Raw genomic sequence first — 22,177 nt, 5'->3', positions numbered from 1 at the left:
GCTGAACATTCCACTTGCTTGTTGATATTGAGTCAACATGATTTATCTTCCCTTTTTCTTCTACTTTTTCCCCAGAGGGATTTTTCATTTGTTTGTTTTTGGAGGAGAAGTCCTCCAAAGCATCATCAGGGATAAATAAACAAGGTCCCTTGGCTCAAATGGTTTTCAAAAGACAAGGAGACAATGGCTGGGTATTAGTTGAAAGAAATATTTTAAACACTTCTTTAAAACTGGGGAACTGTATTTTGCAACAGAGGGTAGATGGAGGCTTTACACACATTTTTCTTAACATATGTGATGCATAGTTAAGTGTACTGTGAAAGGATTGAGTTAAAAACATAATTAAGATTATGAACTCAATGGCACATTTAGGGATTAGCTCAAGAACTGTAGCTCACAGTAAACCATTGTTTGCATACAACACTGTAGTACTCAGCTCAGGAAGTACAGTTTTTAACGCCTGCCAATTACATATTTGGAAAGGTTTGAATGAAAGAACACTCGAGATTTGCTTTTGTTCTGATACAGGAAATTTTTGTCGAGTCAGAGTTCTGTAGCGTAACCTGGGCGTAAATGCCGATGGACGCATGGAGCCCGTCTCCGTGGTGATCCTTGTGATTTTGCTTTTCTGCTAAGTAATATTGAAAACAAAGCACTTCTAACTGCAAGGCTGCCTGGTTTTCACATGAGTGTTTCACTTTTTCTGTGTAAACTTCATAGTCATTAGCACAGTTGAACTCAGTGCAAGTTGTTACAGAAATTACATGAAAATTGATGACTTCAGTATGGTCTTTCTTTCCACAGAATCCCTCCACCTAGAGCTCCCCCAATGAATGTCCTCTCTGCAATAATCACTGAAGCTTTTGGAGTGGCACTTGTCGGCTATGTGGCCTCCCTGGCTCTGGCTCAAGGATCTGCCAAAAAATACAAATATTCAGTTGATGACAACCAGGTGGAGTACACCCCAGCCCCCCTCCACGGTTTTTGTGTCATGGTACTCCATATTACCAGACCCTGAGAATGTTGAACTTATGAGAAATATAACTTTTCTAAGTGTATAGCAAGAATGGGTAGACCAAAACAAAAATCTCTAAATCATTCATAGAAAGCTGAAAATCTGGCCTTCATGGGTTGGTTTATAATATACTTTTTTTTTTTTTTTCCACAGGGAGAGGGACATCTTGATGTCCTTTCTGATTTTAGGATAGAATCTACATATATTTATCATAGCATGCCGACTTTTAAAAATCATGGATTTCAAAGTAAAAATAACACGAATATTACTTATTGGTGTTAGTAAAAAGCTAAAGGTGCAAGAGTTTATTCTAAGACTACCGAAGAATGAAAATTTTACTGATTATATTTCTGAACTGACTTCTGCTAGTTTCTTATTTCAATCTTTGTGGCCCTACATGCCTGCACAGGTCTGCAGAGGTAGATGTGGAATAGTGGTTATGAATGGCTCATTACCTGTGTCTAAATCTCACTCGGACACTATGTGCCCTTAATTGGTTCTGTGCCCTGTTTTGTCATCTGTGAAAAAAAACCAGATTTATTCATTTAACAGATGTGTATTGAGCTCTACCATGTACCAGACACTGGTCTAGGAATAAGGGATGCAGTGGTATATGACACAGACCATGTCGTTCCTCATCTCAAACCCTTCCGGTGGCTTCCCATCATGTGCAGATAAAATGCCTCTTTTCCAAAGCTTACAGGGCCCTACACGACCTGCCACCATCCCTGTCCTCTGTGATCTCATATCCCTTTACACTCTGTCTTTGCCACACTTACTGCCTTGCTTTACCCTGGCCTCACTAATCATGTTTCTGGCTCAGGACATTTGTACTTGATGCTCCCTTTGCCAAGAACTCTGTTTTCTCAGATATCTTCATGCCTCTTTTATTCAAATGTTCCCTTCTCAGGAAGGCCTTCCTTGGTAAACTAAAATCCTAAACCCAGATTTTTCCACTCCCTTCTCTGCTTTGCTTTTTGTATTATTCTTGTTTACTGTCAGCATTTGCTCACTAGAGTGCTAGCTCTCTGAGGGTAGGAATTTTTGCCTGTTTTGTTTATTGGCAACAGTAGATGCAGGAAAACATCAGGAGCCTTTTGCAATAATCCAGGTGACATTTGATGACTTGGACCGGGATATAACACTGCAGGAGATGAGAAGTATACGGATTCTGGATTGAATGTGGATACCATCTGGGAAAAGGGGAAGGAGTAAAAAATATCTCTAATGCTTTTGGTCTAAGCAACTGGAACTTGAGGTGGGGAAGAATGTGGGAGGACCTGGTTAGGGATGTTAGAGAGCAATAACCCAGTTTGGTTAAGTTTGGGTTACCTGTCAGCCATCCACATGGAGATGCTAAGTAGCAGGTTGGCCATATGAGTCTGAAGTACAGAAGAATGGCCCAGGCTAGAGATGTAAATTTGAGAGTTGTCAACGTGCATTTGGGTAGCTAAGATCAGAGAGAGAAGTGGTCCAATATTTGTGATTGGTTAGATGAGGAGGAACCATAAAGAAAATGGAGAAATGGCAGCCAGGGAGGTAGGAGGAAGACAGGAGGGTGTGAGGTCCTAGAAGGACCTAGAAGGAACCTTTAAGGAGGAGGAAGTGAGCAACTATCTCAGAGGCGACTTTTAGGCCAGGTAGGTAAGAAATAACCACTGGATTTAGCATTGTGGAGGTCACTGGTGGAGTGGTGGGAGTACTTCCAAGGAAGGTGATTATGAGCATTAAATGCTTAGAACAGTTTCTGGCTTGTTGTAAGCACTCAATAAACGTTAGCTATTTTTTTTTTTTTTAAATAATGGTTAAGTCACAACAAATGGGGAGAACAGAACTTGAACGCAAAAAAGCCTCATCCTTTGACAGGATGTCCCTGTGGTCTCCAAAAGTTGATTGTGATTAAGTAATATATTCTCTTATTATCAATCTTGTAGGAATTTTTGGCCCATGGCCTCAGCAATGTGATCCCTTCATTTTTCTTCTGCATACCAAGTGCTGCCGCCATGGGAAGGACTGCTGGTCTGTACAGCACAGGGGCGAAGACACAGGTAACTTCATTGTTAGAATGGACCAAAAAACTGCTGGTTGCTCTCCTTCTTGGGAAGGGGGAAAATTGAGCTCCTCTCTAAAGTCCTGAAAATATTTTCACTCCTTAAATTTTTTTTTAACTAGTTTCAAGAAAGTCTATTTCTCTCTCTTTCTTACGAATGATCCTTCCAGAAGCCCAGTTGACGCAGCGAGCAGACAGAAGTCCTGCTAGTGCCTGGGTTATTGTTGGCAATCTTTGAGTAAAGCTCCCTCTAGTGGTGCTGCTGATTTTGTGTTTTGCTAATCTAAACAATTTGAAAATTTTCCATTCTTGTTCATTTCCTTTAAATAAAATTAAATATTATATGTAAAAATCTGTCCTTGACGCTGACATTTCTGTCTATAGAGATGTACAGGTATATACAGGAGTGATAAGTCGTCTGTGCACATTTTAGGTTAAGGAAACAATTATATATTTTTAGGAACTTAAATCAATTCAACATTTGTTGAGAGCCTGGTATATACCGGGTATTATGCTGGGTACCGGTAGGCAGACAGTGGTGATAATGAAGACGTTGTTTTGATGATGATGATGGTGGGAGCGTTGGTGAGGCATATATGGAGTATGTCATACTTTTTATATAAATGGACTCTTTTAACCTGTAGGCAACTCTATGGAGGAGGTATAATTATTATCCTCAGCTTCCACATGAAAGAGTTGAGGAAAAGAGGGTTAAAATAACTTACCCAGGTCACAGAGCTCATGAGCGGCAGAGCTGGGATTTGAACCCAAATAGATCAACCTCAACCTCAAACACTTTTAAGTACTGTTTCAGACACAAAAATTTATGCAGATGTTATTATAAGAAATTAATATTAACAGCTAATCATTAATAAAACAATTCACATTTATTAGCATTGGAATTGAATGAGAATTTATAAAACATTTTATGTGATGATTCAAACATTTATTAGGGGTCTACTTTATATTAAGTCATTTGGGGGGGTTGTAGAAGAATAAATTTGAAAAAGATATGGTTCTTGACCTTGGGGGCAAGTGGCAAGAGAAAGATGGGTAAATGGAAATTAAAATATAGCATAGAAGTAACTAATAAAATTACTGATGAACGTACCGTGAAGCAGAAAGGAAGCAGCAACAAATTCTGAATGTATAATAATTTCAGAGATAATTGCCACAACTCATGAGCTGAGCTGTGACGTCCTCATTCAACCTTGTTTTACATGACAGTTTGATTAGCTTTTATGCAGCTAGTGACTTCAAGCATAGGTTTATCATGTGAACCGGCATGAACACTCGCAAACTGGACTCTCAAGTGTTTGGGGGCTAAATCTGAATGTTTAACACGTAGTGTACTTACTCAGTATCATCCCCGACTCTGAAGACACTTCTATCTATAAAATTCTAGGATTCTATAGTAGTTTCCACCTGGTTTCTCACAAGGGGGGAGTATATTCGATTTCCTCTCTTCGTGTTCAGCCTAGATAAATAAAGAAATTGGCTAAGGGCATACCAGAGCCTGGGCTTGTAGTCTGGCTCCATCACTAGCAGTTGAGTGACTTAACACAGGTAACTTGACCTCTCTAGCCTAACTGGACTTGGCTGGTAAAGTATTTGTTATAGGGATTATATGAGTTAATACATGGCTTAGTTTGCCCATAGCCTGAGCACTAAATAAATAATCCTTCGATGTTAACAATGATCATTGATGGCATTATTATTATTGTTAAATATTTTTATTACGATAAAATCTTTCCAGAACCTTTTGTTTGACATTTAATATTAAAACATCCCGGTTTGATTGTGATGCAGTAAGACAGTTTCTATTCCAAGTTGCCCCTCCAACTTGCTGGGGATGATGAACAGGTTAACATCTTCATCCATCACATGGACGAGAGAAGGTTGGAATGTGAGATGTCTTCCACCTAAGTGTGTATCAGACCTGGAGTTTCCTTAGGCATTTACTACTTTTCCAATTACTATTTTCGTAGTAACAAAACTGTCTCATTAATCTTTGTAATTTTAAAGATTGAATGTCTAAGGGGAAAATACATTGAGAAAACATTATTTTTAAATCTTGGATTTTTTTTTTACCATTCTAGTTGGACATACATGTGTTCGACTAATAGGGTGGGGATGGAGGGGCCGCTTTCTCTGTTGTGCGGGCCACATGTTTGAATGATAAGAGCAACAGAACTCTTCTAATGACCTTTGAGAGTTATTTTCTGCATGGTGTTTTATCCTAGACTTCAGAAGAAATGACAGAAATCTAACAAAACACAAGGTCAGAGAAACAAAGCTCAGCAGGAGAGTATTTTCATGCTGTTGGGATGTTGGGATGGTCACTAATCAGTTCAACAGTTCCCATTATATTGCTTGTTGGGATGGTCACTAATCAGTTCAACAATTCCCATTATATTGAATAGAGAAGGAATCTGATTTAATGGGTATACCCAGATTGAGGATGCTTTCCCATGGAAGTTGTTTTAGACCTATGATATGTGGGTATAACTGATAACTGACATGACTTGAAGAAGGCACGTGGGGAAGCCAAGTCTTAAAAGTTTTTTTTTTTTTAAGATTTTATTTATTTATTTGACAGAGAGACACAGTGAGAACAGGAACACGAGCAGTGGGAGTGGGAGACGGAGAAGCAGGCTTCCCGCCGAGCAGGGAGCCCAATGTGGGGCTCGATCCCAGGACACTGGGATCATGACCTGCGCCGAAGGCAGACGCCTAACGACTGAGCTCCCCAGGCGCCCCAAAAGTTTTGTTTTAAATAGGCTATTTGTGAAACCCGTTTTCTGTGTGACAAGACTTCACACAACAACCCCTTAAATGGCTCTGTCTCTTTTAGGAACGAGTTATCCCCGGTAAATTAATCTAGAAGACCTCAGAGCTCTTAACTTTCAGGCTAATGACAAGTAATTAAAGGAGCAGTGGGAACCACCTTCCATTGTTAATTATTTCAGCAACGGAATCTTTCCTATTTGGAAATATTATTGGTATTTCTGTAGAAAGTTACCATTTTCAAATGTAAATATGAACTTACTATTTCCTCCTAAAGCCCTTAAAAGGCTTTGCATATGTCTTAGAATTCACGCCTTTACGTTACCTACAAGGTGCTGAGTGTTTCCTTCTACAGCCTAATCTTAGACTCTCCTCTTCCTCTGTCCCAGCCCTCGGGCCCATGATGCTTCTTCCCTCCTGTGGGCAATTGTCATGGCTTCTGTCGTGGCTGCCTCCGCTTACCCTTTAAGATAACTCCTCCCATCCTTCGGATCCCACTGCCCCTTCTGGCACAACTGTTCTTCTCTTCAGGGTCCTTAGCTCTGCTGCACATTTAACGTTCATCAGTGTGATTTATATGATTGAAGCCTGCCTTCTACCCTTGACTGAGGCTCTTAGAAAACAGGGCCCCTGTCTGCTTTGGTTCACGGCATCCTCAGTGTCTAGCCCAGGACTCAGCACATGGTAGGTGTTCAGTTAACTATGTGTGATAAGAATGAATGAAATGAAAGTATCTGATAATGATAAAACTAGTGGGTTTTGCTGACATTAAAAGGGACAGGTGAAGCCATGCAGCTTTTATTGGGACTTAATACAGTATGTTTGAAGTCAGGAAAATCCCACTTGAAACCAGGCTTAGGATCACAGACCTTAGGAAAGTACTGTTCAGTAGAAATGTGTAGGAGCCACATAGGTAATTTAAATGTTTTAGTTGTCATATTTTAAAAAGCAGAAGCTGCTAAAATTATTTTAATAATACATTTGATTTACCCAATATAGTCAAAATATTATTTCGACAAAGAATCTATCTAAGAATTGTCAATGATATATTTTATTTTCTTTTTGTACTAAGACTTCAAAATCTGGTGTGTATTTTACATTTCCAGCCTATCTTAAGATGGACCATCCACATCTCCAATGCCCAAGAGCTACATGTGGCTATATTAGTCCATTTAGGAACATTTTACATACAAGAGCATTGGTGGTAAAGCTTTCAGTGAAAATTGAAAATTAAATTGAAATGTTTGAATTGAAATAAGAAAAGATACTAATCATTTAATCCCAAGTGCCGTGGTCAGAGACCAAGATATTTCTTTCCTTCTTTTTTTTTTTGAAGATTTTATTTATTTATTTGAGAGAGAGCCCACGAGCAAGAGAGAGTGGGGTGGGGGAGGTGCAGAGGGAGAGGGAGCAAGAACCTCAAGCAGACTCCTCATTGAGCATGGAGCCCACGCATGGGGCTCAATCCCAGGATCCTGAGACCATGACCTGAGCGGAAATCAAGAGTCAGAAGCTTAACCGACTGAGACACCCAGGTGCCCAAGAGGCCAATACATGTCTTTCTTTTTTTTTTTTAAGATTTTATTCATTTATTTAATAGAGAGAGAGAGACAGCGAGAAAGGGAACACAGGCAGGGGGAGTGGGAGAGGGAGAAGCAGGCTTCCCGCCAAGCAGGGAGCCTGATGTGGGGCTCGATCCCAGGACCCCAGAACCATGACCTGAGCTGAAGGCAGCTGCTTAACCAACTGAGCCACCCAGGCGCCTCAAGGCCAATACATTTCTGTCCTCCACACGTAGAAACCCTTTTTACAGTGATTCCCTTAAGATGTGACATGCTGAGCATGGGTATCTAGGAATAAGAAGGTCTTGGTGCTGCCTAGACATAGAGCATGAAGAAGTAAGTGTTGCAGGTCTTCCTTCTGTCCTTCCCTCTGAGGCATGGTAATATGGGAGGGAGTGCAGTGTGCCCGGGGGTTCTATCCCCTACGCGCTTCCCTTTGCTTCCAACAGAGCAGATATCCTGGTGCTGTGCAGGCAGTTTGGGAGGCATAACCTCTCATGAAGGATGAAAGGCTGCATCGGCTGCCCGCGAAGCTTGGTCACAGCCGGAAGTTTTTCTGCAACCCTGAGAGCTGCCTCTAGGCTCTGATTTGCCAAGTTGTATTCTTTGAGTCTTTCAAATTTGGCTTATTGCTTCCAACTTCTTTAAAGCTTCTTAACTCTAGCCGTAGTTACTCAGTATCCTCTCTCTCTCCTGCTGCCCTTTCCACTTTTGCCATTCCAGCACTTTCCACAAAGCTGTGCACAAAGTCGACCGACTTTGCATTCTTTAGCACCCATTTAGGAGGGAAATGGCTGGCACCTCACCCTTCCTCCAGGCGTCTCTCTCTATATAGGTATGGGTAACATGAATGCGGAATCATCTTTGTAAGCAACGTACAACATATACCAGACATATAGTAATGTAAAAGAAGAAACTGCCGATTCCATTATCCTTTATGCAGAATTAACTCAATATGAGTAGTTAGATTTTAGAGCAAAAAAACTCTAGCCATTTAGTTCATATGACATGGAAAGAGGTGACGAAGAGTAAAATACCTAGACAGTGTTTGCCCTGTGCATAACTAAGGGTGCGAACGCTTTTCATTACTGGTTAACAGTGTAAGCCAAACTGAAACTCATTAAGAAGAGGGCACTTAGGTGGCATTTGTTTTCTGAAGTTTGAAAGAGAGTAACAAGGGGGGGCGCCTTGGGGGCACAGTTGGTTGAGCACCCAACTCTTGGTTTTGGCTTGGGTCCAGATCTTGGGGTTATGACATTGCGCCCTGCATCGGGCTCTGCGCTTAGTGTAGATGGTCTGCTTGAGATTCTCTTTTTCTCTCTTTTCCTGTGTGCCCCTCCCCCAGCGTACTCTTTCTCTCTCTCTCTCAAATGAATAAATAAATCTTAAAAAAAAAAAAAAGAACAAGGTTCTCTCTTGTTTTGGTTGCAACTTGCCTTTAAAATATTTCTCTTGGTAGATCAGAGATATATAAAAAGCAGCATTTCATATGCAGAGTAACAGATATTCAGAAACTGGGTAATACTTGAAAATATAGCTCAACTGTGTTATTCCAGAAACCTGAAGTTAGAGAAGTCTGGGATGGCACTGCAAATATCTGATCGCTGTTCAACCATGTTGCACAGTTACCGAGTTGGCCATCTATGAATGATGGCTTTGGATCTCAAAGATTTTTTACAAATCTGCATCTCAGCATCTGGGGGTCTTGATTGAGGACACAATGAATGTCAGTATTTTGAGAGCATCGAGGGCAGAAACTATTATATTACTGATTTTTATGCCTGAGGAATAGATACACTGGGCAGAACTGATACTTCTTGTCCAATTAGATACAATTATCTTTTGAACTAGAGCATCAACAGGGATGAGGCAAGTGCTTTGAAGTAGTTAAGCCATTTGCTTATATGGTCTATTTCATTATGTGACTTACCATTGAAGGTACACAAATAATCTTTTTCACCCATAGTTTGTCACCTTTGGAAGTAACATCCATTTAGTTCTTGACTTATTTTGACAAGGACTGAAATTGTAGTTCAGTGAGTGCACAATTGTTGATGTACCTACAAAGCATCATGTAAACAAAAGGTCAGTTAAATGTTAGAGAAAAGTCCAAAGGTAGTTGTAGTTTAATGTTTTAAAATAAAATTATTCAGTTAGGTTGTGATTTCTATAACAGTTTCCGTGTATTATAAGATATTTAGGAACCTTAAAATACGTTTGGCTTTATGGGTCCCATTTTGGCTCATAATCCATATGCCTTCTAATTCCCAAACTCTATGACCTTGGACAAGTCACTTGGCCTCCTTGTGCCTCAAACCCTTCCAAAGGAGTTTAGACTGTAGCTGTCCAAAGTTCCTATCTGCGAAGTTTTTTTTAAGTACATTTAATAGTGAAAGTGACATTTCACTTGTAAGTGAATTGAGTGAAGAGTCCCACAAAAGGGGTGCATGCCATTCATTATCCTTTGTCATGAAATAAATAAACCTTTGCATTCGGTATTCCTTTCTTTCCATAAACATACTTCACTTACTGAGCTATCTGAATGAATCCTATGATCTGCTGCTCTTTGACACTGGGCTTTCTCCAGCCTAGTGGAATGTCAGACATAATTTGTTGTTTAAAAATTCTTACGTAAAGTCGCCAGTTATTCCTAAATGATCACCGTAACAGTTTGGTATACTATGACTTGTTTTATAAGTGATTTTAGTTTCCTAATGACTTGTTTCCCATAAAAGGATTTTTTCCTCTTTATATGCTGGGGAATGCTAGAGATGAGTTCCACTAAATATGAGAGGAACCTGTGTCTACTTTCACTCAGGTTAATGGTTTTGAGTTTCATCCATGCTGTTGCATATATCAATAGTCTGTTCTTTTTATTTGTTGCTGAGTAATATTCTGTTGTATGGATGTACCACAATTTGCTTATCTATTCACCAAGTGGGTGGATATTTCAGTTATAGTTTTTAGTGTTTATGAATAAAGCTGCTGTAAATATTTACATATAGGTATTTGCATGGGCATATGTTTTCATTTCTGTTAGGTAGTTCTGGGACAAATGTAAGTGTATGCATAACTTCATAAGAAACTGTCAAACTCCTTTCAAAGTGGTTGTACTCTACTGCATCCCCACCAGCAATGTCTGGCAACTCCACTTGCTTTGAGTCCATGCCAACCTTTGATATTGATAATTGTTTACATATTTATTTTTAATTTTAGCCATCCTACTAGATCCTGATTCACTTGCTATCTCCATAATGATATCTGAGCATCTCTGTGGTCCTGTGAAGCCCTCTTTTCTCTCCTTAGGCTGACAGTTTAGCTAAATGTTTTTACTAAGTCATGCACATTTGCTTATGTGGAATCAGGTTCTCCAACAAGTGGAGCATAGCTAGGAGTCAGGTGTTCTGAACTGCCTTTTGTCAGCAGGTTGAGTTGGTTGGGACAGGATACTAATGACTCTTCAGGATTAATAAAGTTAAGTTTACTTCACTGCAGAGACTGCTCCTATAATCCCATATCACTGCTTCATACTAGAACCCTTCCTAACAAAGAACTCCAAAGAGAGTAAGTGCTTCAGTGGAAATTTTTCATCAGCCGGAGAAAAACCCTAAGCTGCATATTCAGTTATTATTCAAACAACTCGCTAGGAAATGAGGAGAGTCAAGCTGAACAACAACAGGCTAACAGACTTTTAATTGAAATGTCACTTTCACTATTAAACAAAAAAAGCCATTTCTGTGATGTGTGATAAAAGTTGATGGTGTCCTATTTCTTTGTGTGGAATTGCTTTTCTCCCATCACTGACTTAATTTGATTGTGCCAATTTGTCAGCTGTCATGTTTGGGTTCCCTCAGCTGCAAAATATAGATAATGGTAGTCTATGCAATTTAACAATCATGCACCAACATTTGGTCTCTTATAATCAAGATGAACTAAGAATTTTATTTCCCCCTATAACTTTGGAATAATAATGTTCAAGGCTTGCTTTCTCATCTGTCTTGTATTTTACAGGTGGCTTGTTTAATATCTTGCATTCTTGTCCTGATAGTCATCTATTCAGTAGGACCTTTGCTTTCCTGGCTGCCCATGGTACAGTAGTACTTTTTCATTATCTACTTTTTAACTTTACTTTAAATGAAATCACTGTATATTAAAATGTCGTAGAAGAGTAACCTCAATGGCCCTACATCTGAAAACCATGTGACAGAGGTAATGATTGAATGGAGGGGGTGGTGATCAGAGACCACATTTGTAGGGAAGGAATGGGAAGGGACCTTGACTGTCTTTTGTGTTTCTTATACCCATGTGTAAAAATGGCATTGTGGAATTAGATTTATTCTGTGCTCGTTAGGAGGGTGGAACTGGGCAATCTCTGGTATAAGACACAGACTTTGGAAGAATTTTATCAGAACTTGGACTGTTAGAAAAATGTGGGTAGGGCAAGGGAGCAGGGAACAAAATGATATTGATATCTTTATACAAAGTGACACAGAACAGCAGTGTCCTTTTCATAAGCCTGGGGCACCAAAGTGACCCAAGTAAGATCCTGGTCTTCAGAGAGCCAGAGACCATCTCAATCCTGTCTTGTTCTAAATCTTCATTCATATAGTGAGAATCAGTCATTTCCACAGCAGGTTCTTCCAATAATCAAGTTCACTTTTCAGGAGAGTTATACATATCTTCAGGTGAAACCAGATAATTGGTGTTGAAGGCAATTATAAAGAAATACATAATATAAATATTTAATTTTTTGTAACAAACTTCAGATGGCAGTGGATAATTATTTTAAAGTTAAGAGGACATTTAGCTTTATAACATGAACCCTTATAATTCATTACTTTTCTTTTTTTCTTCCTTGTATTTTACAATGGCATAAATTTTAGGTTGTGATTTTCTAGAATTGATATTATATTCCTAAAGTACAATAATAGGTTAGTTCTAAACAAAATGAATATTGCTTTAGTCTTCTAAATAGTGATTGCTTTTCTCTAGTAAGTACTTTAAAAACAAAGACATAAATTCAGATTAAAATCTTTATCTTACCTCTTCACCAACTTATTTCCTGTTTGTAGTGTGTTCTTGCAAGTATTATTGTCGTGGGACTGAAGGGAATGCTAATACAGTTTCGGGACTTAAAAAAATATTGGAATGTGGATAAAATCGATTGGGTAAGTAGAAATTTGACCTAAAATTTCTTTCTTTGGCTTTAACATGTATTGCAAAATCAACTTTAATATTTTTATTTGCAGAAAATAGTTTTGCCACTTGAGACTAGCTACCGTTTATTTTTTTCAAACTCTTAATAAAGACATTAAAATATAAAATGTCTTTATAAGAAACAGAAATGGAATTTTGTCAAATTTTGACTGATGTGTTGTTTGAGAACTTTTAATGAAATGCTAGCTAACTTGAATGGATTGGGGATTCTCAGTTTCCATTATGAATTGATCCTGGAAATGAAGCTCATCAAGGAGGTACACACTAATAGAACAAGTATGAAAAACCATCATTAATTGCTAAGAAATGTGTTGCATTAATATAGGTTGAACATATTAACAGTGACCATATTCCTTATAAAGTCTCATGAATTTAGTTTTGAAGGGGTTACATTGAGAGGAGCATTATGTTAATAGAATGTTGCCAGCAAGAGATTAAATTTTACTGAACAATGATCAAGTGTGGCTTCTACTAACAGAAATGTTTAACATACTTATTCTAGAGAAATGTATCTATGCGGGAACATCCAAAATACTTTCCCTTTCCAGTATGGGTAAAGTATTTCATAAGTACCCTCTGTTTAGCTCTATTATGACATTCACCTTATTGAAATGCAATTATCTATATATTTCCCCTCCTTCAGATTCTTTGCTCAGGATTATTTGTGTTGGTGCCTATTTTCATAATACTTCTCCCAAGGCTCAGTATTACCCTACCAAAGTACAGGACTGGGTGCCATGGGGAATGCAAAGATAAATAAAGAACTATTTGTCCCCTCCAGACACTTATATTTGTGCAGGAAGCAGACATAGACACATCAACTTATTATGCAAGGCATGATACAATATGACCTGGAAGCAAAAGTACAAGCTTAGGGGAAAAAAATGGAGGCTGGAGCATTTAATTTGGACTGGGTCCATATGAAAGAGTCTGACAGCAGAGCTGAAATTTGAACTGAGACTTGAAGGAACAGTATTTGATAGGCAGGCCAAAGGGTTAAAATTAGTCAGACTCCTGGAGGATCATGACTTTTTTAAGGTACTATGTGTGAGGTAGCACATGGAAATAGAGAAATTAGAGGATGCAGACTTATTGAACAAGCTATTTGATAACCCTACGATAAAGGTATTTCTAAGGAACTCATTAATTACATAAGAGGGAGCACCTTACCATATTGGAAGGGGAGTGATGTCAGGGAAAGCTTCTTCCAGGAAATGATGGGTAGAACATCTAATGTGAGGGTGGGAGTAGTAACAAATGGAGTTGCAAAAGTTAAGAATGAGTTGGACTTGGGAAGGTTGCTCATGTCCTATAAAGAAGACTAGACTTCATTCTGAAGGCAGTGAGACATCACCAAAAGGAGAAATAGGAATAAGATTTATGTATCAGAAGGGTCACTTGAGTAATTTGGGGAAGATGGATGAAACTCCTTTAGTGGTCAGACAAATAAGTGAGGAAGGCCTGGAACACAACAGAGACCAAGAAGTTCAAGAGGAAGAAATAGAGTTGAGAAATATTTGAGAGATTGCATTAATTTGTCCTCACCACCAATTCATCATATAAAGTGCATCAGTCTAGAACTACTTCTAAGTTTCTGGTTAGGAACGTCATTGCAGGAAGATGATGTCATTCAGTTATAGAACACAGAAGATTGTTTAAATGCATTTAGTGGTTACCTTTAGGGTTTTTTTTTTCCTTTTAAATACAGGTTCTCATTCCCAAGTTACTTATTTCAATTCATCTCTTTGTTTTCTGTATGTCATCATCAAGTTGTTTTTCAAGAAATGCTTATGTGTTTTATATTCCCTGAGGTGCTGATGGTAAAAATATCTACACGTCGGTTTGTTTTTTTTCCATACTAGAAGGAAGTTTTTGGCTGAGTCTAAAACGTTTTCCCACAGGACTTTTGGGACTTGGCACTATCTTCAGGTATTGAGGGATAAGACAGAGAAATCACAGCTCAACATGATTTTTTTTTTGTTATTTTATGTGAATTAGTTTTTCTGCATGAATGTTCAGTGAAGTTCTTTCTTGCCCATGATGTTTGGTAATAACAGGAGAATATTTCCTGTGGTTGAACACCCAGCATCAAGTTTCTATGAGAGAGATGCATCCTTTTGATCTCAGAATTAAGGATTACATACAAAATTTTTCTTCTAATACATCTCTGAGTATTTTTTCAAATCTATATGTTCTTTTAATGAATTATGTATTTCTTGACTTTATTTTGTCTTTCTTTGTATCTATACATTTTCTATGATTATTTTTGGAAGCATGTGTGTGGTTTTTCTGGACTATTTACTGTATCTCTGTTATGGATTTCTAGTTGTTATTCTCTCTCTCTCTCTTTCTCACTCTCTTTTTTTTTTTTTAGCTTTAAATATGGCTTTTATCTCTATAATGTTTTTATTTCCATCCACATTCTTTTCTATATTCTTCCAGCTTGTTTTTTTAAATCTCTTTCAGTTTTCCTATTTTAAAATATAGTTTTCCTTCTTTGAATCTTCACATCTATTTTTGAGGGTTTGTGTGTATTTGGGGGGTTATATTGCCTATTATATGTCTAAACCTATCCCCTGTCTCTGTTTTGTTATTTTGTTTCCTTCCCCATTTCTATGAATAAGTCCCTTACTGATTCTTTTATGACTATAATGCATTTTTAGTAGACCTAGTTATTTGCTGAAAAATAATGTGGGGAGGGCAAGAGGTAGGAACTGAGATGGAGTAGCCCACAGCTCTGATTTAGGTATATCATCAGGAGATTTGTCTTGTTGAAACAAAACCTCACAATCACAGGCTCTCTTGTGACCTGACACTTGCTGTCTTCTCTCCGTTCTTCATTTGCTTCATCTCTGTCAGTCTCCTTTTTAGGAAGCTAGGTTGTAAGTGAGACAACTGGCATTACATTTTACTGCTCTTCTTTCTATGGTATAAAATAAGTATCATATGGGTACATTTCCTTCTTCTCTGGTGGCCCACCATTCCCCCAAGAACTTAGAACTCTTTTTTTTTTTTTAAGATTTTATTTATTTATTTGACAGAGAGAGACACAGCAAGAGAGGGAACAAAAGCAGGGAGAGTGGGAGAGGGAGAAGCAGGCTTCCCGCTGAGCAGGGAGCCTGCTGTGGGGCTCGATCCTAGAGCCCTGAGATCATGACCTGAGCCAAAGGCAGACGCTTAACGACTGAGCCACCCAGGCGCCCCAGAGCTTAGAACTCTTATCAGAAAATTATTATATAGATTGTTAAAAACTGTGACATTCATGAAGAAATCTGTAATTGATTGAAATTTGAGGGTAAATGTGTTGACTTCCAGTGTCCTCCTTGATATCTTACAAATGTCACAGTATTTGGCAAATCTACACCATATTTTGTAGTTAGGAGTTGCGACCATGTTCTTGTTTCATTGAATCTGGGTTTTCCTCCCTATATATTCATTTTTTATATTGTTTTGGATGGATTTCAATAGAAGGTAGTAGAGTAAAAGTGCCTTTAATATCCTATCTAAATCTATACTTAAAAAGGTAATCCTATAGCAATATAGCAAGTAGCTTACAGTGCTGATAACAAAAGCAGGTAATTAAATAGGAGGCTGTCAGAATAGTCTAGGCAAGCCATAGTAAAGTGTGAACTAGGGCATTCTCAATGAATTGAGAAGGGGGTATGGTTTGAGATGTTTTTTAAATTAATAGTTGATAGGAAATGATTGGACAAGTAGATGAAAAAAGAGAAATAGTAAATATAATTCCACGGTTTCTGATTGTAGCGTCTTGAAGAATATTAGTGTTAAAACTGAAAGAGAACATTGAAGGAAGGGGAGATTTTGGGGTGAAGTTAATGAGTTTGCATTTGAGTTTGAAGATATTGGTAGACAGTTTGAAAAATGGTTTAATAGCTCAGACTTGGTAGTATCCTATATAGAGATGATAGTTGAAAATTTGGAGTAAATAGTATGGTGTGGGCAAAAAGTATGGTTGAGAAAGATGACATGGATCTAACAGATGAATGATGGTTGAATGAGGTGTTAGATTTAGCTTGACAAAGCCTCCTAAGGTTGAAGTGGACAGGTCTTTCTTAGTTGCTAAGGAATTCAACAGTGAGAAGCCATGGATGATTGGGATACAATCTGGGCATAGCATTTATAGTGAGAATATTGCACAGACTTTTTTGGATATAGGTTATATTACCCAGTAGACAGAATATGTCCAGATTACTCAATAGATAGAATATACCTAAAATATCGTGGAAGTGAAGTTACCAAAGATGTGTATATATGTAAAATAATTTGAAGGTTGAAAGTTTAAAAAAATCATATAAGCGGTCATCACATGAAAAGTTAGAAATTTTTATTTCTTTAAATTGTTTATAGTTTAATAATGATTTCACTTTGAGCTGTAGATCAAAACCCTGTCTGAGGTAATGAGGAAATAGGAATCCAAAATGGAGACCATGGGCTCAGAGCTGAGTTTGAGTAACTGAACAGTGGGAAGAGAGTTCACATCTTTAGAAATATAATAATGTATATCAATCACCAGAACAGATCAGGAAGAGGTGAAGTGATTGAGTAGCTGCTCAAATGTGTAGGGGTTTATGTGTTTATGTATTTCCTACTTGAGGTCAGCTTTGGGGTTAGCTTGTGTTTAGGGGCTGTGAGTGCTAATAGAGGAGGGATCAAGTGGGGACACATAATGAAAAAAATAGGAGCCTGGGAGTTAACAAATTCCTTATAACTGTGACAACCAACATTTGGATCTTTAATAGAAATTGTTACAGAATAGTGTTGGGACTTACTCTAACCAATGGAACTGTTTACTGGCTATGTTGTTAATTTACATTTGATATTTTTTTCAAAGCTATAAATGTAGCCCCAGGAAATAACTAAGCATTGTGAACCCAACTTACAATAGATGATATTGTGGGAGAGTAAATATGCTTTAAAAATAGAACCAGATGGTACCAAAATTTTTGGTTGCTCTGATGAATCATGGCCTCTGGGCTCTGTGGTTTTTTTAAATGGCAGGAACCAGGATCCTCAATTCCCTATGCTATATTGAATCATGGAGGTTGGCCATGAGGAATTGGACTTATAAAGCTTTTGGTGAAGTCTTATTCTGCCACACCCGGGCGGGTTCAGTCAGCATTAAGGGATGAGTAAGAAACAAAGCAATCATGGCAAGTTGAAGTAATGATCAAAAACTTGCAGCCTTATTTTGTATGTGATGGAGCATAATGTCATACATTAGGGAGGAAAAATTACACCATATACATATAAAAGACTCAAATAATTGTCTTTTTGCCTGAATAGAGGAAAAACATCTGAGTGTCTAACCTATGAGATGACAGGCTGAGGATGATGTCATAGTAAGTCCTAACTTAGCATTACGTTTCTTGGTGATAGATCTGAACATGAGAACACTTAAAATATATTTTCTCTTTTTACTCCAGAATGTTTGTTTCTTCTATATCAAAAGGAATTTTATAGATAAAAATCCCTCCATTTACTTCCAAGGGCTTAGCTTTTCAAAATAGCCCATCATGAAGAACCACTGAAGCTCCATTTAGATAAATAATACAAAGGAGAAGCATTTTGAGTAAAAAATGCGATTTAGAAACATTTGCTTCAAACTTCTCACCCCACCCCACAAAAATCTGTGCTATCTTCAGATTATAAGGAAGTTTCTAACTTTTTCATTTGCATCTGAAATTGAATTAGTTTGTTGAAGATGTTTTAAAAGTTCTAATATAGCCATCTGGACAGAAAGAAATCAACTGAGAATTGTATGCATAGGTAAAGTGATGCAAATAATTTGGAGAAAAGAGAGAGCTTGAACATTTTGTTGGTCTGCTATTTGATAAATGCAGGATACTGTGTTTAGAAAATATCACCTTCTGTATTTCACAAATTATTTTGTTTTTAAAGATTTTTTTTTGCCAACAATAAACTTAGAAATGTCAACTATAATACAATATTTTGTGATAGATTGTCATTTCAGGTGGGTGGACAAAATTGTAATAATGTTGGAATCCCAGCTAAAGGAGAAAAATAATTTTCTTGCCATCTTTTGAAATATTCCCAAGACCTAAGTTGGCCCAGATTGTTCAGCTTTCACAATTTCATAAGAAGTCGCCCCTTGCAAATAAAATTATAACAATCTCTATAGTGGCTGATCTAAAAGTGGCATTGGTAGTGTTAGATTCAGTCATTTTAACCATTAACTATTTATAGATCTGAAAGGAAATGTTGTTGGAGATTGAACTAAGGGCTGGCAATTTCTAGAAATGAAAGAAGGTGCCTTTTCCCCACCTTTGCTGCTGGGAGTCCAATGGGACCAGGATTTGTTTCTCTGTTCCCGGGCTTCTGTTCACCACTTTAAAAATAATCTATTCTTGCTGAGAGATTTGGTCACAGGAATGTGAATATGGTTGTGAGGAATTTGGCGATCATGAGAAAGATGAGAATTACCAAAGGGCTCGCATCTTCTATTTCCTCTTTCTCTTTCAGGGCATCTGGGTCAGTACATATATATTTACGATATGCTTTGCTGCCAACGTGGGGTTGCTGTTTGGTGTGGTCTGTACCTTAGCTATCGTAATCGGTCGCTTCCCGAGGTAAGATCTTACTTAAATGCTGTCTATTTTGACACAACAGCAAAGTAAATGGAATCACCAGTTACTTTTATTTCTGTGGAATATTTAGTGCAACACTCATGTTTTAGTTGGTATCAGAGAATTAGAGATGAAAAGAAAACGTTTATCTACATACGATATATAACTATATACATATATATATAAAACAATATAATAATATTGGTCTTAATGAAGAAAAATATCTTGTCCACACTATAAAGTAGAATATATAAAATCTATCAAAGTAAATAAATTAACCCATAGCCATACACTGTGTCACGGAGTTGTTTTTTTTTTTAAATCAGTGAAGGGGATATATTATCCAATGGCTACATAGAATCTAATCATTTAGAAATTTAAATAACTTCAGTAAATTTAATTTTTTAGAAGATAGATTTATATATATGTATATATATAAAAATTTCTTCTAGATAATTTATTGAAGAACTCTAGATAATTAATTGAAGATTTCTACTGAACATCTGTAAACCATTCCCCTATTTTGACCAGTTATTTTTCTACTTTCTGAGTGTTCATCATCTGATAATGCTTCTACTCATTTCTCATTCTTCCCTTGAAATTCTTTGTGAAATAATATACTTCAAAAAATTTTAAGTTTTACTTCTATAGAGTCTATAAAGAGATTTCTGTAGAAATCTATCTGTGTAGATTCATCAGTATCTGGTCCTATCTTGCCATTGATACCCTCTTTACTTCTTTTTCCCCTAAAACAAGATTTTCCCAAACACTATACACTCTCATAACTCTTTTGGTCAATCTACCTCTTGTGGCTTGGACATATGGGGCTCTGGGAACCCAGATTAGGTAAATTGTATTTATTAATCTCTACTTAGATGTCTCCAGTGTTACTTTCTATTCCCAAGGATCCCAGAGAAATACAGATTTACCAATGTTTTGTGAATAAAAGGGATGTAGGATTTTAACCATTACAGATAAGTTCTAATTGTTAAGATAAAATGACATCCTTATTACATTTTCATTGTTAATGTAGTGATTAGGAAATGCCATTTTATTTTTTATCTGACTGAATTCTAGGGCAAAGACTCTGAGTATAAAAAACATGAAAGAAATGGAATTGAAAGTGAAGACAGAAACGGATGGCGTAAGTTTAGTTTTCTTTTCCTTTGTGTAATTATTAACAATTTTTGTAGTTCAGATAGTTTTAAGGTATCATAAGTAAAGTATGATTTTAAATTCATTATAATTTTATTTTTAATGGACATGAACTTTCAGTGGTATATGTTTTTTTTATAATTTTTTTATTTCAGTGGTATATGTGACCACCATACATGTGGCAGTTGACATGCAACACATCAACAGAACAACAACAAAAATCTTGTATTAGCATTCAGCTAAGATGATAGCACAGTTCATAGAACTACAGCTCACAGTGGAATCATGGTTCAGATTAGTTCAGGCATTTGGAAACCTCTTTTCCATTCGCTAAGTTGCATAAAATAGTCAAACTAGACCAATAGTCTATTCTGAATTAAATGATGGAAGAAGATAGGAAATAGAGAAGGGAATAAAGCAAGGTTGGATCATGGTATTGCTTTTATTTATTTAACACAATTAGATTGTATTATTAGCAGAAGTTAATTAAGTCCAATAGTTATGGAATGCCAATAGGATTGGTTTCTTGTGCAGTGGACATCTTTTTTAAGGAAACAGCTTATGGAAATTGTCTTGCCCTGTTCATGCTTGGGCAGGCCAATTGTGTTTGAGTTCTAGTTTCTTATTCTGAAGGATGACCAAAACAAGTTTAAAGTGAGGCGAAAAAATGTTGACTTAAATATTTTGCCAATTTAAAAAAATTGCCCTCACTTTGAACCTGCTTTGTAAATGTTTGGCTAACTGTTTTTTTTTTCCTCTATCATATTTACTTGTTTCAGTACCTCATGATTGCCTTCAGAACAAAGAGAACTGGCCTCCCACCAGAAGGACCAATTGTCAGGGTATTTCTGAGTAGATTGGAAGTAGGAAGTAGCACCAGGAGTCCTTCTGTGACACGCAGGGAAATGGTGCACATGTTTACACATGCACATGCACGCGCACGTGTGCGTGTGTGTGTGTGTTTAAATTGAAGAATAATTAGCATACACCATTGTATTAGCTTCAAGTATACAACATAGTGATCAGTATTTATATACATTATGGCTTGTGTTTTTAATAAGTGAGAAAAAGTTTGCTTCATAGAGAGCTACTAGAGTCAGAGCCCTAAGAGTGTCCCAGGCTCAAGATTTCCACTAGTGATGCCTTTCTTTTCTTTCTTTAAATTTTCCTTGAGAATTTAGTGCTCACACAAAGTCCCAGCCTGGCTCTTGGGCCCCTAGAAGCCTCTGTGTATCCAACCAACACATACAGCTATGCACATTACCCTTGGCATTTGTGGCTTGGAAAAAGAATTCCAGTTTGACCATTTTTCAGCTTAAAGATTATTCAGAAGAATAAATTCTATCATCCATTCCTTCTTTTCAGGCTAAATATATGGGCAAGTGAATGAGGGGATTTGTAGGGAGATAAAAATGCCAAAATTCACCCATGTTTTTAAACACTAGTTCCAGTGTAGTTACATAACTGAATTAATAACTATGTCACATGGAAATGTTAATTTTCTTAGAACTTTACACTTCACTAATTATTTAATGTTTTGTATTAAAAATAAGAGGGAAAGAAAGCTCAGAGCAAGATTTGAATGTGAGTTGTTAGGTGGAGTTTTTAGCCAACTTCAAGTAAGGCAGTGGTCCACCACTCCCCTCCTCCGTTCATGCTCTCCCACCTTCTTCACATGAAACACACATCCTCGACCTGGGAGACCTGTTTTGGGGTGAATTCAACCCCATTGAGAATTTCTTTTCTGACACAATTTGAATCTTTGTTCCTAGACAAATACTTGTTT

At 37.3% G+C, this 22,177-nt stretch overlaps 1 protein-coding gene across 1 annotated transcript in view; it reads left to right on the top strand.

Annotated features, from left to right (window-relative positions):
- SLC26A7 (solute carrier family 26 member 7) overlaps window positions 1-22,177 on the top strand; it is a 106,372-nt gene that overhangs the window by 67,061 nt on the left and 17,134 nt on the right. The window contains exons 7-12 of the mRNA XM_028112116.2: window positions 805-952; window positions 2,950-3,063; window positions 11,426-11,503; window positions 12,487-12,582; window positions 19,133-19,239; window positions 20,314-20,380. Coding sequence (XP_027967917.1) covers window positions 805-952; window positions 2,950-3,063; window positions 11,426-11,503; window positions 12,487-12,582; window positions 19,133-19,239; window positions 20,314-20,380 — 610 coding nt within the window. The remainder of the gene's footprint in view (window positions 1-804; window positions 953-2,949; window positions 3,064-11,425; window positions 11,504-12,486; window positions 12,583-19,132; window positions 19,240-20,313; window positions 20,381-22,177) is intronic.

This window comes from Eumetopias jubatus, unplaced genomic scaffold, assembly GCF_037043125.1.
Source record: "Eumetopias jubatus isolate StellerSeaLion01/CBP00866 unplaced genomic scaffold, mEumJub1_p1.0 scaffold_4, whole genome shotgun sequence".
Classification (NCBI taxonomy): domain Eukaryota; kingdom Metazoa; phylum Chordata; class Mammalia; order Carnivora; family Otariidae; genus Eumetopias; species Eumetopias jubatus.
Note: the sequence above shows the minus strand (reverse complement) of the source record. Positions and strands in the feature narration are given on the sequence as shown.